This window comes from Labrus bergylta, chromosome 12, assembly GCF_963930695.1.
Source record: "Labrus bergylta chromosome 12, fLabBer1.1, whole genome shotgun sequence".
NCBI lineage: Eukaryota > Metazoa > Chordata > Actinopteri > Labriformes > Labridae > Labrus > Labrus bergylta.
This window is the reverse complement of record NC_089206.1, coordinates 20,395,998-20,412,114: the sequence shown is the minus strand read 5'-3', so window position 1 is coordinate 20,412,114 and position 16,117 is coordinate 20,395,998. Positions and strand designations below refer to the sequence as shown.

Sequence of the window (16,117 nt, the reverse complement as noted above, 5' to 3'; positions counted from 1 at the left end):
CAGTCTGTTTATTTGTTAGGATCCCCATTAGCTGTACCCGAGAGCTCCAGACAGGTATTTAAACAAGGTTAAAAAAAAGCGAAAAACGACCAACACCTCTTTGCATATCTTACAGATATGATGCCCCGAGGTGTTTCTTTGGTTGCTTTAAAAATTGATTTTTGTGTTCATTTAGTCAAGAACAATGGTGAAGCATCCATGTTGTCATTGCTCTATATGACTGTACGTTGTTGCTCGTCTGGTGGCGTATGCATGTGACTCTAAATTCTGACTGTATTGATATGAAGGCGTTTTGAACTGCTCAAGTTTCCATGTAGCAAGTAGAAGTGAAGATGTGATCCACTGTCAGCCAGCTGAGACGACTTTGCATGATGTTGATGTTAGTGTTATACAGACACTGAAGAACCAGGCGTGCCGCCTTGTTCTGTACAAGCTGCAGTCTGCTTCCACCTTTTTTTGTGGCATTTCCCCAAATTATCTGGAAATAATCAAGCTGTGAAAGAACTAGAGTACCCAGAGCAAGCTTCATTGAGTCAGGAGTAAGGTATTTTACTACAGCTGTTGACCTTCCCATTTTATTGACGGTAGTGTGTTTGTGTTTTGATCAGGACAATTTGTGATTCCCAACAGTTGAGTTTCATTTACTTGCTGAATCATTGTTATTTATAAAGAGATGAATCTCCGGCTCGCGTCTTAGAGAATGATTTGAACCAAATACTAAACTCTTTGTTTTGGATGTGTTCAGTCTGAGCTTATTTTCCAGGATCCATCTTCCTGTGGTATCTAGCTCCTTGTTCATGATAACAGTTCAATCAGCAGGTGTTGTTGCTGATGTATATACTGTACTATCATCTGCGTACATAATTCATTTAGCATTTGTTAGTACGAGAGGTAAATCATTAGTAAAGATGGAAAACAGGAGGGGGCCGAGACAGTTTCCCTGAGGAACACCACATCCCACAGACACATAGTCTGAGTAGCTTCCATTAAAGGAGACTCTGTGATCTTTTTGATAGCTCCTCAATCAATAACACTCCAGCTTTTTAAGAAGAAGCTTGTGATTGATGACATCAGTCTAACAGACTATAGGCATGTTGGAATTATTTGATGAAGTTAATCTCTGAAAGGTATTTTTGTATTTGATGAAAAACTGCTCTATCAAAGATCTTACTGAGTGCTGGTAACACGCTAATGGGACGACTGTTAGTCTCACCTCATCTTTGTTTCTTCTTAACATCAAGTTGTCTTCTGGATTCGATTGTTTCTTCAAAAGGAAAAATTGAAAGTGAGCGACATTTAATGATCTAACTGTGAAGCTGATTGAGAGTAAAGAGATATAAAACATACCTTGTCGGGAGTTCCTGCTGAACTTTTTTCTGCAAGACAACATGAAACAAATCATTGATGGTATCTATAATGAAACATGATCATGTTTTTACTGTCACATTATAAATTCTTACTTCTGTTTAGAAAACGTTTTATCTTCTCTCTGTAAAACCATGCTGTTAATACAAGCACGAGAACTAAAAGAACCACAACAACACCGACTATCAGTCCAGTCCAGTCTGATGGTATATCTCCACACTGAGCGTCCTCTGTCTCAGTTCCTGCTCTCAGCAGCAGCAGACCCTCTGATTCACATCTGTAATGATAGAGGGACAGTTATTACAGGAACATCTGGAGAGTCCATGTGTGATGTGAAGCTTCACTCACTGTTTGTGATTCTGACAAGATGTAAACGTCCCATTTGAAAATGTTCCATCAGAGCAGGTGGAGCACACGGTGTCTGTGGAGGAAGTTCCTGCAGGAAATACACACAGTGACAGTTTTCAATATTAAACTAAATACATGAGATCTTTAAAGCAGAATCTCAGAAAGAAACATCTGAAAACATTTTTTAGTCTGAAATCCAGATTAAAGATTAAAGTCTTATTCACAGAACAATTTCACCTGATACCAAGAAAAAGTATCTTTCTAAACTTGATTAAATATCAATCTTTGATAACTTTTCATTTCATGTATGAAATATTGCAGACATATCATCCATGCAGTCTAAAATATGAACCAATCAGAGGCTCTGAACAAACCAAAGGAAATAAGTTCACTAATATGTGTGTCTGGAAATAAGATTAATATCAAACGCTAAAGTTACAAGTTCTGCCACCAGATGGCGCATGAATTCATTCAGAGAGAGAAAGCATGTTGTGCGAAGACCAGGGCCCTTTCTGAATTGTCACAGTTCAGTATGCAGTACGTACTATTCAGTATGGTGTTTCAGTATACTGAACTTTCGTGGTCATTCAGTATGCATTTTTTGGGTCCACCCATAGACTGTAAATATTACTCCTCGCTTTTACATGGTGAAGTAAGCCGCCCCTAAATTTGAAGTGCTCACGTATTCTGATCTTTATGGTAAATGCTCCGGACTGCAGAGCGAGCAGGAGGAACAGACAGAGAGAGCGATTTTGCCCTTTAATTAATCTCCTTTTTTCTTTTTTTTGAAAGTGCTAAATGTCTAGGTCTTACCATAAAACTGGCTATGAGATACACGTGTATGAAACGGGAGTAAACCGATCACTGTACAGGGAATAGCTTCGCAGAATAATTCTGCGAGTCTGCGGTAACTTCCGTTTTTCAAAATAAGGTGTTCACAATTTAAAAAAAAAAAACGTTTTCTTGGAGAATTTTTTTTGGAGAAATCCTTTGTCAAAGTCCGTAATAAAGCTCAGTTCTTTTATACAACTTACATGCACTTCCTTTGTTTAAATTGTGCACCTTCACTTTTTACAATACATTGTCACTATAATGAGTCTTTTTTCTGACTTTACTCATTATAGTGCTTTATTATGGACTTTGACAATGGATTTCTTAAAAAGTACACAGTAAAAGTACTTCATAGTACAGGTGCATGTAGTCTAGGAAGTACTAAGTCCAACCATATCAGAATCATTGTCTACTTATGTAAGAAAATATATATAATTATTGTTTTCTCCAAGAAAACTTTTTTTTAATGGTGAACACCTTATTTTGAAAAACGGAAGTTACCGCAGACTCGCAGAATTATTCTCACACTAACTTCCCCGACCTCCGAAGCTATTCCCTGTACTGTATTCTGTTTACTCCCGTTTCATACACTTGTATCTCATAGTCAGTTTTATGGTAAGACCTAGACATTCAGCACTTCACTTCATCGCTCTCTCTGTCTGTTCCTCCTGCTCGCTCTGCAGTCCGGAGCATTTACCATAAAGATCAGAATACGTGAGCACTTCACATTTAGGGGCGGCTCACTTCACCATGTAAACTCGAGGAGCGGCTGGCTTCACCGCAGTCTTATTTCAGCAGCCTCCATCATCCCACATTCAGAGCAGTTTAAAGATAACCTCAAACTCCTGATCAGCTTCATCACCACAGGAATGTTTCTGATGTTTCTTTTTCTCTTCACAGATTTTTATGATGAATATATTCCTAAATCAAACCCTCACCTGCCATCCAACAGAATATGTGTTTGGAGACGAGTGCTGTCCCATGTGTCCCATCGGTAAGATCGTCAGTCTGTCCCTCCAGGATTTCTCTGGATGTTTCTCTGACTGTTTCTTCCTGACTTGTCTGATTTCATGGCAGCTTTTTAATAAAAAGTTAGAATGAAAGTTATGATGTTTTGAGGTTTTTGTTGTCTTAACACATAACACGTCCACAGCGAGTGGAATGAAGTCGATGCTTTATCTTCAAACATTATCAGATATAAAATCCTACAATGTCTGTTTCCTGATTGTGTGACATTAAAGTTTGTCTTTTCAACAGGGACTCGAGTTAAAACAGACTGTGAGGAGGACAAAACTACATCCTGTCAGCTGTGCACAGAGGGGACCTACAATAATGGACTGAACGGATTCAAACTTTGTTATCCCTGCAGAGAATGTGGAGCAGGTAAATTAATGTTTATGTTGTTTTTATTACCTTTTTAATTTAAAGGCAGAAGTTTTATTACTGAGTCCTTGATGAGGAAACTGCAGCTGGAGTGTTGTTCTCTGTATTTCCTGTTTGTTTTTAGAGCAAACCTTAAATCTGAATCTCTCATTGGTTCAGATGTTTTCCTTTGAGCTGGTTTTGTTTACACAGAAAATAGTCAAAGGGAGCAGCTGATCTGATCAAATCACACTGCAGGTGTTCACACAACATGCTGTGTTTACACCAAATATCTCTCTCTCTCTCATTTACAGACACAAATATTAGTGAACTTATTTCCTTCATATTTTAGACTGCATGGATGATATGTCTGCAACATTTCATACATGAAATGAAAAGTTATCAAAGATTGATATTTAATCAAGTTTAGAAAGATACTTTTTCTTGGTATCAGGTGAAATTGTTCTTTCTGTATATTTTCAGCTCATCGATCATGCATTTAAAGCTTTAATCTGGACTTCAAACTAAAAAATGTTTTCAGGTGTTTCTTTCTGAGATTCTGCTTTAAAGATCTCATCATGTATTTAGTTTAATATTGAAAACTGTCACTGTGTGTATTTCCTGCAGGAACTTCCTCCACAGACACCATGTGCTCCACCTGCTCTGATGGAACATTTTCAGACGGGACGTTTACATCTTGTCAGAATCACAAACAGTGAGTGAAGCTTCACATCACACATGGACTCTCCAGATGTTCCTGTAATAACTGTCCCTCTATCATTACAGATGTGAATCAGAGGGTCTGCTGCTGCTGAGAGCAGGAACTGAGACAGAGGACGCTCAATGTGGAGATATACCATCAGACTGGACTGGACTGATAGTCGGTGTTGTTGTGGTTCTTTTAGTTCTCGTGCTTGTATTAACAGCGTGGTGTTACAGAGTGAAGATAAAACGTTTTCTAAACAGAAGTAAGAATTTATAATGTGACAATAAAAACATGATCATGTTTCATTATAGATACCATCAATGATTTGTTTCATGTTGTCTTACAGAAGAAAAAAGTTCAGCAGGTATGTTTTATATCTCTTTACTCTCAAACAGCTTCACAGTTAGATCATTAAATGTCGCTCACTTTAAATTCTTTCTTTTAAAGAAACCATCGAATCCAGAAGGCGAAACACCTTTAATGGTGATGTTAAGAGAAACAAAAGATGAGATGAGACTAACAGTCGTCCCATTAGCGTGTTACCAGCACTCAGTAAGATCTTTGATAGAGCAGTTTTTCATCAAATATAAAGGAATGCATCAACAGGAAGAAGTCCGCCTTCACATCAGGAGACACTGCAGGAGTCAGAGCTGCACAAAAAGACCTGAACCAGCAGATGAGAGCGGCACGGCTGCAGCACAGGGAACGAGCAGAACAGGAACTGTCCCAATCCAACTCAAAGAAACTGTGGGACTCCATCCGTGGAATGACCAACATGGACACAAAAAGGAAGCCCCTATCTGCACACAACGAAACTGCACGTGCAAATGAACTTAACAACTTTTATCTGCGCTATGAAACTGACAATCACAAGGAATGTTGTGTAGTTTTAGAGAATTTAATCTGTAATGTGAACGAGCACAGAATTTGAATTAACCCACACTCTGTTACTAAGGTTTTTAAAGCCATACACACCAACAAAGCAACAGGGCCGGACAACCTGTCCGCCTTTTTATTTAAAGACATTTGCAGAGGAACTTACACCAGCCTGGCATCAACTCTTTCAGCTCTCCATGGATACACACTCGGTACCAGATCTATGGAAAAAATCAATAATAATCCCAGTTCCCAAAATAGCATGCCCCAAGGAGGACAATGATTACCGGCCTGTGGCTCTCACCTAAAATGTTATGAAATCACTGGAAAGACTCATAACAGAGGAGCTACACTCGGAGGTGGAGCCATCCCTGGACCCCTACCAATTCGCTTACACAAAAATCCGTAGCACAAGTGACGCCATCTCAACAATAAGCCCTGCTGCATATGCCAGACTGCTTTTCATTGATTTTAGCTCAGCTTTTAACTCAATCCAGCCACACATTCTTCTTAAAAAACTAGTTGAGCTAGATGTGAACCCTTTTTTAATCAAGTGGTACGACTCCTTTCTTTCAAACAGGCCACAACAAGTGAAATTTAATTCTGTCTTCTCTGAAACAGCAGTAAGCAGCACGGGGGCCCCACAGGGATGTGTCAGTTCACCCTTCTTGTTTACTCTGTATACTAATAACTGTGTTAGCACCCAGCCAAACAAATATGTCGTGAAATTCTCAGATGATACTGTCATCCTCAGTCTACTCACAAATAATTCGAACCCAAGTAGCCACAGAGCTGCTATGGACAGTTTTGTGGACAGTTTTGTGGACTGGTGTGATGCTCATCAACTGCACGTAAACATTCGTAAAACTGTTGAGATGTTGCTGGACCCCAGATCAGTCGGAAACCGGAGCCCTGTGGCCATTCATGGTCACAGCATTGAACAAGTCACCTCATAGAAATACCTGGGGGTGCATACTGACAATGATTTTAGCTGGATTTTAGCTGGCGGTGCCACACAGGTGGCAAGTGCCTCCATTTTCTCAGGAGACTAAGAGTGTTTGGTGTAAAATCTAAAGCTCAGATCCTCAGCCTGGTTAAGACAGCAGGCAAGATCATGGGAATGTGTGCCCCTCTTACCCCCCAGGATCTTTTTGAGCAGGCCACAATCACACAGGCCAAGGGCATTTTATTGGACACTTCCCATGTATTGCACTCTGAATATGTTTTGTTGAACTCAGGGAGAAGGTACAGGGTTCCTCTGTGCAAACACAACCGCTTCAAAAACTCACTAGTCCCTTTTTCAGTTAAGCTCATTAATGAGCTTTTTCTGTTTCGGGTGTCTGATTGGGTCTCCTGGACACCTCCCTTTGGAGGTTTTTCGGGCATGCCCGACCGGGAGAACCCCCTGGGGTAGACCCAGAGTTCAATGGAGGGATATCCTTTCAGTCCTGGGAACGCCTCAGAATCCTCCAGGAGGAGCTGGAAAATGTTGAAGGGGAGGAAGTCTGGGTTGACGTACTTCACCTGTTGCCTCAGCGACCCGACCTCGATAAGGAAGAAAATGTAGATAGATGGATGGATGGGTGATTTTTTTATATAAATGCGCTGATATAAAAACAAAACATTTTACAAAATATTTAATGGAGAAACCACCATTAGGGTCATTTAGATATGGTGTCATCATGAAGGTTGTCCAGTAGAGGGCGCTCCTGATCCACAGTGAACAATACTCTCTACTTATTTTTTTTATATTTTCTCCCTCTATAACCCTTATTAATCTGTGTTGCTCAATTGAATTTAAGTCTTACTTTATTTTTTTGATAATGTTTGTTTTATGTTTTATGTTTTTATGTAGGACACAAAGGAGAGAAAGGTTTGAAGAAAAGATGAAAGATGAGATTGATGATGAGACAGAGTTCAGTATTCAGAGTTCTTCCTCCAGGTGATATATTCAGTATGAAACACAGAGCTTTACTTCAGAAACAGAACTGAGCCTTTGACCTTTGACCTCAGAGTTCTTACTGTCCTTTAACTTACAAATATTTGAACTGTTAGCTCAGAGTGTTGAAGTTAAAATAACACTCAAACAGTTCTGTTTTTGACCACCAGAGGTCAGCAGAGCACAGATATTCAATAGTTTGATGTTATTGTTCAAGAATCAGACACTTTGATTTAGTCAAATCTTTTTATAGATAGATAGATAAACTTTATTGTCTGTCCCAACAGTAACAAAATACATTTTTTTAATGTTTTTTGGGCCAGAGGGACACTGTAGCGTCTGCCTACGCTCTTCAAAAGAGGAACAAGAACATAAAAAGTCAAAATTGTTTCTGAAGGTATTTATAATTATATAATTAAGTCTCACTTCTTCTCTGGTATCTCTAGCTGAACTGCAGACATTTTTCAATGACTGAATGAAACCTTTATTGCCCCTAGAGGAATCTGCCTTGCACAGAGAGCATAAAACACACTATACAAACAAACATTTACAAGACAACAAGAACACAGTAAAGCATCGCATGATTAACTGAGTGATTTCAGTAGCAAGTGAAATAAAGTGCAGAGTGCCGAGTTCATCCTGTATAATCAAAGCTTATTAAGCAGCTGAATACTGTGTGGTACTAAAGATGTAATGCCTCTTTTAGTCCTCATCCGGGGCATTCTGTACCTGCACCCTGAAGTCAAGAGTTCATACTACGAGCAAAGGGGGTGCAGAGGGTCAGCTGTAATCTTGATTTGTTGCTTTTGAGGATTTTTCTTTTATTTATTTGTTTATTTTGACAGGAACAGTGTACAGCCAATTAGCATATTCTTTACACTTACACATTTAATTTGTCTGCAATCGCTTGCCAAGCTGCTCGTCTGGCCTTTGCTGATGCCGAGGTGTTTGATTTGGCTGTTAAATGAAGTTTTCATATTCGTCAATGATGGTTTGCGGTTCAAGTTGTGTAAACAATGTTGCGCTTTCCTTTAAATTCTCCATTGATAATCACAGAGAGAATCAGGATTTGTGATCCACATTGCTCCCTTTTCATGTAGGACGGGCACGCGCAAGTATCCTGATCACTGTGGTTCCAATTAACGATACTGAAATCTGTTTTGTATTCTTTTAAGGGCAAAATGTTCATTTGTAAATATTAATTATCTGTATATACTAACATGAAATCTGTTTGGTGTTGATGAAGTCATTGAATATTGGTTTGTTGAAATACATTCACTTTGACCAATTTAACTTGGACCCAGATTTCTTTTGCTTACCTTCTTTTCTTTAGAAATGACATTTATACATGAAACACTCCCATGCTATCGATCACATTGTATTGCAAAACATACATTCTCACAAGTGTAAAACATTTCATTTTTAAGCACAATGGAAACATTATAACCAAATAATGAACCTAGTGCAAAACAACAACATACATTTAAAATTGAATCCATCATGGAGAACACACTGCTGACGCCTTTGCTTCTTACTGAGCATTTTTGCTTGGCAGTCTAATTTCAGTCTAGCTATCTAAGGAAGTGGGTAGGTACACATAGAAAAAGATGGTGGTTTCCTTGTCTCGGGGAATTCTCTGGATAAACATGTCTTCCTGCGTATAGACAACAAAGTCACACCAGTCTAAACCGGAAATCAGCATCTGGCCCTGGATTTGCCAAAAGTAAGGATGGGACTTTCTGAGTGTGTGTGTGCCCTCACTGATCTTTATATAAGGGCAGTCCACATAGATCACTACATTTGGGTATTTAATTTCTAGGAGGCCAAAGACTGGTTGCCCCTGTGGGTCATAGACAATACCATCAGGTGATGATCCCATCCATGGTGCGTCGGGGTGGATGAGGAACCCACAAGGGTAGTGGTTCACATCCCTTGCTCTGCAGTACTCCTCTACAGCTGCAGGCTCCATTTCAAGCCCCCTCCTCTTGTCTGCAGTCTGATGGCTGGGTCTCAGTAGCCTTTTAACAAGATTTACAGCAGAGCTGTGACTTCTGGTGTGACAGATCTCTCTAAATTTGGAGGATGTGACTCTGTATCTTCTTAATTGGTGCCACTCAATGCAGGAGCTCTGCTCTTTTGTACTAGATTCAATTTTATGTGCTGTTTCTAAGGATGTTTCCAATGACATCATGTGGAGCTGCTGATGTTCAGTGCAGACAAAAGAACATGTACATGGTCCCAGCATGTACTGATGAAGGGCCTAAAGCACGATTACCTCGATTAAAGCACGAGAGAGAGAGAGAGAGAGAGAGAGACGCGCAGTCGAGCCCGCGGCCGCACACAGAACAACACAGAGAACATGACAGCTACTTTGTGTCTTATATTGTGTCATGTTAGTCAGATACAAACTCTGGATTTCTCCAGAATGAAGGCTGTCAGTGTTGTTTACCCGCGTGCTTGTGCTCGTGCATGAAGTGTACCGTGCTGAAGCACACCTCTCTGAAGTGTGCCAAAGCCAAGGAAGTGTACCGTGCCTGAGCATGATACAGAGCGGTCACACTGGTCAAATGAACTGGACTTTAGGGTTGAAGCGTGCTTGGGCACGGTACGGATGGCCAGTGTGACCGCGCCCTGACTCCTTTATATAAGTTGCTCCTATGGAAAAGACAAATAATTATTTGCTTATTCATTTATTTTCTCTCTACCAATGTATTCATTTATTTAAAAAAGTCTTTACCCTAACTATACCGAACACTGCATAAAGGCACATTACACTTCTGGTAAAATAATGTGAACTCTGTGTTGGACAAGAGCTACACCTTTTTTTCTTAACTGCTACCTCATGTCTATGTATATGTTGGTAATGTGCATGTTTTGATCTTGTGTCTGTGTATGATTTTTAACTCAAATGTTTTCACAAATGATAATAATTACAGAAACAATCATGACTCCCTGTGCAAGTCTTCTTTCCTTGGGTCTGGCTGAAAGGATGACCATTTCATTTACAGGACCAGGTTTAACACCCTGCAGTTAGACAAAAAAAACGTTTTTTCCAAAAACAAGGACAAAGAACTTTACATAACCTCACAGTATGTCATAAAGTTAGCATACCATGGTTCTTGGTTTATGCCACTGCTGTTCTGTCTCTGTGCAGCTGTGCACTGGGGGGACAGTGGTGATGTTGAGCTGAGAATAGTGTGCAGTCTGGTATAATAGTGCTGCCACATGGTTGCACAAGGCTGCACCAGCCACACAGGTACACTGGCAGCTTTGTAGCTGCACAGGACGGGTATCCCTTAGTGCAATCTGGGAAAATACACAAATTTGTTACAATGTTGTACAATACATACTGTACTTGCTGCAAGTGCAATTTTAACTTTAAATACTTAATGAAAATGTGTTATAGAAGGAACAATTATAGAAAAAGGAAGATAATAACTCAATACATTTAGCCAAACAATATCTGATCTCAATCTCTCTTTACTAATAAATATGAGAAGAAGCACATAATATTGAGAAGTGGTAAAACACAGACTGTTAGTATCTAGTTTCTGTGAATCCCATTGCCTATTTTCACACAGTAATGTTATGAATTGTTTATCAAATTATGTATATATTTATAAGTAGCTTTTAGCAGTACTTGTGGCACCTATATGACTCACAGAAACTTGATTTGATGAACAGAAATCTGTCATGAACCTGCTGCATAACTTTCCCTTACACTCAGACTGTGAGGCTTTTGTTTTGTCCTCATTGATCTGAAGCACTCAGCTCTAACGCTAATCTCTCCGCTGGAATCCTTCTTTCATACTGACATTGAAAATTGTGACAGTGATAGAAAGAAACAAATAGAAACACATAGTGTTAGCACTTACTACACATTATGCCAGTACACAAACATGCTAACATTCACATTAATGATCTTACCTTCGTAATTGTGGATATGCCTCATCCTTAGTTTTTTTCAAATGAAACTTTATTAACAATTTTCAACGCACCTCTCCTCCTGAGACCAAAACAAGTTGACCTAAAGCAGCGATGGGCAACTTTGGTCACAGCAAGGGCCACATTCATTTAATTCTGACTGCCAGGGGGCCAAATTGTAGTATACAAAAACGATAACAGTCAATTATGTCTCAAATTTAACTCAACATATGCCAGTGATCAAATATTATTATGGAAATAGTTTATGGCAGATTTTGTCATGTTTTCTTCATGTTTTGATATATAAAAATTGACCTGAGGGCCACATTGAGGGTTGACGAGGGCCGCATGTGGCCCCCGGGCTGCCAGTTGCCCACCCCTGGCCTAAAGGATATAAAAATATATTTTAAAACATTAACTTGATTTATTTTCTGAAAACAGAATCAAAAACATAAAGAGTCTACCGGACATGTAACCTCACACAGCGCTGACATCTCGTGTCATACATGTAGTTTAATCAGAAATAAAGAGTTTAACAGAAACACATCACATGAATTATTTTAACATATAGTGCAACAAAGGCTTTTTTACAAACCCAAAAGTAAATAAAAAAATCATAAAAATCATCAAAAACATCTGAACTCATCTCAGCTCACACTCATCTATACACATTCACACCCTGATGATGCAGCAGAGGGAGTTATTTGGGGTTAAATGTTTTGTCCAAAGAAACATCAACATGTTGCTGCAGGAGCTGGGGATTGAACCCCCGACCTTTCACTTGGGAGACGACCGACCATCACTGAGCCACAGCCGACCCAAGAAATTAAAGGGACAATCTTTAATTTCTAAAAGATTTAAACTTGATGGTGAGAGAGCCGATGGATCGCTGATGAAAGTGTTTGTGTTCAATCATCGTCTCAAAAACAAAACTGGAACAGATATAAAAACAGATATACATATAAACACATATATACATATAAACAGATCTCAACAGTGTGTCAGGATCCAGCAGGTGGACCAGAACAGGATCCTGAAGATGATTCACTCTGCAGGAGTTCAGTCTGAACCGTCTCACCCTGACGAGAAAAGAGATTTAGTTTAAATCAAACATTTAGTAAATCTGTAAAAACAGGACAGAGTTGATCTCAGTCAGTCAGAGAACATTTAATCAAAGCTCTGCTGGCTCAGCTTCGACTCTTTGGAGTCATCTCACTTCAGACTCTTCAGGGTTGGATCTTTAAGGTTCACACCTTCCTGTACGGGAAACATTAATAAGAGAGACTTTATTAAATCATTGAACATAAAACAGATTGAGAGTAAAGAGAGTTTAAAACATACCTGGGGAGAGAGTGTTTCTTTTATGGTTCCTGGAATAAAACATTAGAAATAAAAATCAAATAAATGATGAGACAGACCATAATATCTATAAAATAAACATGATCATGTTTCATTGTCACAGTGGAAACCTTACCTGAGTTTTGATGTTTAATCTTCCTCCGTTTGAAATAACACACTCCGAGTACAAAGACTAAAAACATCACAACACCAACAACAACAACACCACAGATAATCAGTGCAGTCCTGTGTGACACTTTTCCTCCACACTGAGCGTCCTCTGTCTCAGTTCCTGCTCTCAGCAGCTCTCGACCCTCTGATTCACATCTGTAATGATAGAGGGACAGTTATTACAGGAACATCTGGAGAGTCCATGTGTGATGTGAAGCTTCACTCACTGTTTGTGTTTCTGACAAGATGGAAACGTCCCGTCTGAAAATGTTCCATCAGAGCAGGTGGAGCACACGGTGTCTGTGGAGGAAGTTCCTGCAGGAAATACAGAACACATGAGAATATTTCACAGAGGTTGTTTTAGACATGAACACAGTCCCTCTATCACCATATATACAAAATGATGTCATGTAATTATCTTATCAGTTGGTCAAACACATTTCAGCTAATCAAAGGCCCAACTAGAGACAAGAGTTGGAAATTAGCAATCGCTATAAGCTCTCTGTGCAGCACATCAGTTTCATGCTCTGTATTCAAACTATGTTAAATTGCATCGTCCCTATTAAATAAATAAATTCAAATTCAAATTTAAAAAGCCTCGTGTTCAGAATGTCATTGGCTACAAGAAACGTCAGTCGTCAGCATAGTGGCGGCAATTGGCTGGGTATAGATTCATCAGAATACAGAATCCTTTCATCTCATTGGCTGTAATAGACTGGGAACTGAATGGAAGGTCCTAATTTGCCAAATGGGGTGCCAATCGAAAGGTTAGAGTTTTGAGTATCCTAATTTTAAAAAAACATTCACAAAAATGAATCATCACAGAAAATACAGCAGGAAATCTGGAACAGCGGTGGACAATTTGAATCAATCTGTAGATCTTTATTTATGTGATGTGTTTGGATTCAATCTTTCTCTAGATTTGGATGGTTGGGACTCGTTCTGATGCAGCAGGACCGTTTTTGTTGGAATATTACGATCCAGAGAGTTCAGAAAATCTTCAGATGGTGACTCATAAGACAGAAGAAATGACTTCTTTGTCAGTGGTCTGTAAATAATCCTGATTATGACAGAAAAGACTTCCAATAAAAGTGAAATGTGTTTAACTAACCGTGTTCTCTGATGTATTCTCCTGGTTCACAGCGTCTGTGTTTCTTAGCTTCCACACAGTCGTCCTTTCTAGAGTCTGAGCAGTAAAATCCTTCCAGAGGTTCACAAACTGTGTCTGATTTTATCGTACACGACGTCTTCATCTTCAGAGCAGAACCTGTCGACACAAACACAGAGGTTATTTATGAACTACTGTACTTCTGCTCTACTAAAGAACAGTTTGGTGTAAGGAAATAACAAGTACTCAGATGATCATCTCTGTGTTTGAGGCTCAAACTAACTGAAGGTTAGAAAGCTGGTTTTACAGTGATGACTGTTTAGTAACATGTTCTGATCTTTATTTAGTTTGATAATAATGTCAGAGATCTACCTTCATCACAGCTTTTACAGTCGTAGCACCGTGTACGGGAAGTCGGCTGGTCCATAAAGGTTCCTTCAGTGCAGTGCTTACAGAAAGTACTTCCAGAGTCTGTGCAGTCTGCATGAACACAACCTCCTGTTTGAAACAACAAGAAGACATTTTTTATTCTTTTTTCTTTTAAAGAGACAGAGTTGTCTTTTTTTCCACATGGACGCTTCAACAACATGAAACTTCTCCTTTAGTAACTTATGTCAGAGTGGAGAGAGAGAGAGAGAGAGAGAGAGAGAGAGAGAGAGAGAGGGAGAGAGAGAGACAAGGCAGTACTCTGCTTGTTGCCCCAGACGACCAGCAGGGGGCCCTGGAGGTCTGAAAAACTTTAAAACACAGCAGAGGCTCAACCTCCCTCAGGGGGCCCCACCCGACAGCGCTTTCAAGTGTAAATGCATTGTTCCTGTGAAATCTTAAACTTGCCAATAAAGTCACCAAAGGAAAATGAAGAAGAATAATCTGTCTGGGTGAGAAAAGGAGGAACAAGAAGACAGTAAGTGGAACAGAGGACGATAATATATAATGAATATGTTTAAAGGTAACTGTAAAGGTAAATCATCTTTAAATGTATATGTTGAAAATAATACAAATATTAAACAGCTTTTGCATGTTTTTAGTTAGTGTCAGTTTATTTATTTAAAATAGGGACATTGAAACTAACCTGATAAACTTTAATTAAAGATTCTTTAACATTCATGAGGATCTTACCAGCTGGACACATAGGACAGCATCTATCATTTATCTGATACTGTTTTTGAGGACATGTCAGAGTTTGACCTGTGGAGACGTTCAGCAGGAGAATCTGTGAAGAGAAAGAGAAATGTTCTCACTGAAGACAAAGTGTACATGAATACAGAGAGAAATCTAAAATCCTCATCCAGTCCATGAAGAGAGAAGAGGGAAAGAGTTCAAATCTTCACATCTGAAGTTTGTCTGTTTGTGTGAAGAAGAATCATTCAGAACAAATATTTACACAGATAGAAATGTTGAAGAGGAGAAATATAAAACCTCAATCAGTGCTCAGATAATTCAATAAGATCATTTACCAGAAACACTGCAGCTGATCCAGGTCTCATTCTCTCTGTAACAGAAGACCAGCACAGATTCCTCGTCTGTTTGAACCAACGCAGATTTAGGACCAAGAGAAATGTAACTCCAAACCAGGACAGGTAACACACTCCCAGAGAAAAGTGTTTTCAGCTTCCTGCAGTCAGAGAGAGATCACCATCATCATCATCATCACCATCTTCATCATCAGGACAGATGCAGATTGTTACCAGGTGTAAAATGTCTCAAACATTAATGGAAATTAAATAAAGTTAATTATGAACTGGATATTACCAGGTGGACACACAGGACAGCATCCACCAGGTGTCTCATACTCGTATGGACCACATGTCAGAGTTTGACCTGTGGAGACGTTCAGCAGGAGAATCTGTGAAGAGAAAGAGAAATGTTCTCACTGAAGACAAAGTGTACATGAATACTACCTGATGATGATAAATCTGTTTAATATTTCACAGAGTAAAAACAGTGTGAAGTCCAAACCATGAATATGATATTATCAGGATGCTGGAGTCAAGATACGATATAATATAATTATAATAACCCAGATAGAGACAATACACTTGGAGTAATAATAGCAGACGAACTCAGTGTTCTAGGATAGACTTTTGGCTAATAACGAGCAATCTAGTCGATATGTCCTCAGACTGTGATATCTGTCCTTCTCTTACTG

General features: G+C 39.2%; 4 protein-coding genes across 4 annotated transcripts in view; 1 reads left to right on the top strand and 3 right to left on the bottom strand.

Annotated features, from left to right (window-relative positions):
- LOC136176979 (tumor necrosis factor receptor superfamily member 5-like) overlaps nucleotides 1–15,814 on the bottom strand; it is a 94,473-nt gene extending 78,659 nt beyond the window's left edge. Inside the window, exon 1 of the mRNA XM_065960976.1 lies at nucleotides 15,721–15,814. The gene's annotated coding sequence lies outside the window, so the exon portion shown is untranslated. The remainder of the gene's footprint in view (nucleotides 1–15,720) is intronic.
- The window catches only part of LOC109978220 (tumor necrosis factor receptor superfamily member 14), a 164,018-nt gene that overhangs the window by 32,604 nt on the left and 115,297 nt on the right, over nucleotides 1–16,117 (bottom strand). The gene's annotated exons all lie outside the window — the stretch shown is intronic.
- On the top strand, nucleotides 3,141–4,959 carry LOC136181052 (tumor necrosis factor receptor superfamily member 5-like). The gene is made up of 4 exons (XM_065961184.1): nucleotides 3,141–3,538; nucleotides 3,802–3,937; nucleotides 4,526–4,621; nucleotides 4,693–4,959. Exons 1-4 carry the CDS (start codon nucleotides 3,451–3,453, stop codon nucleotides 4,886–4,888), a joined length of 516 nt encoding a protein of 171 aa, XP_065817256.1. The 5' UTR covers nucleotides 3,141–3,450; the 3' UTR covers nucleotides 4,889–4,959.
- The window catches only part of LOC110004385 (tumor necrosis factor receptor superfamily member 5-like), a 92,757-nt gene continuing 88,021 nt past the window's right edge, over nucleotides 11,382–16,117 (bottom strand). Inside the window, exons 6-10 of the mRNA XM_065960974.1 lie at nucleotides 13,088–13,175; nucleotides 12,826–13,016; nucleotides 12,693–12,721; nucleotides 12,568–12,608; nucleotides 11,382–12,430 (exon numbers count right to left, since the gene is read on the bottom strand). Coding sequence (XP_065817046.1) covers nucleotides 12,193–12,430; nucleotides 12,568–12,608; nucleotides 12,693–12,721; nucleotides 12,826–13,016; nucleotides 13,088–13,175 — 587 coding nt within the window. The 3' untranslated portion in view covers nucleotides 11,382–12,192. The remainder of the gene's footprint in view (nucleotides 12,431–12,567; nucleotides 12,609–12,692; nucleotides 12,722–12,825; nucleotides 13,017–13,087; nucleotides 13,176–16,117) is intronic.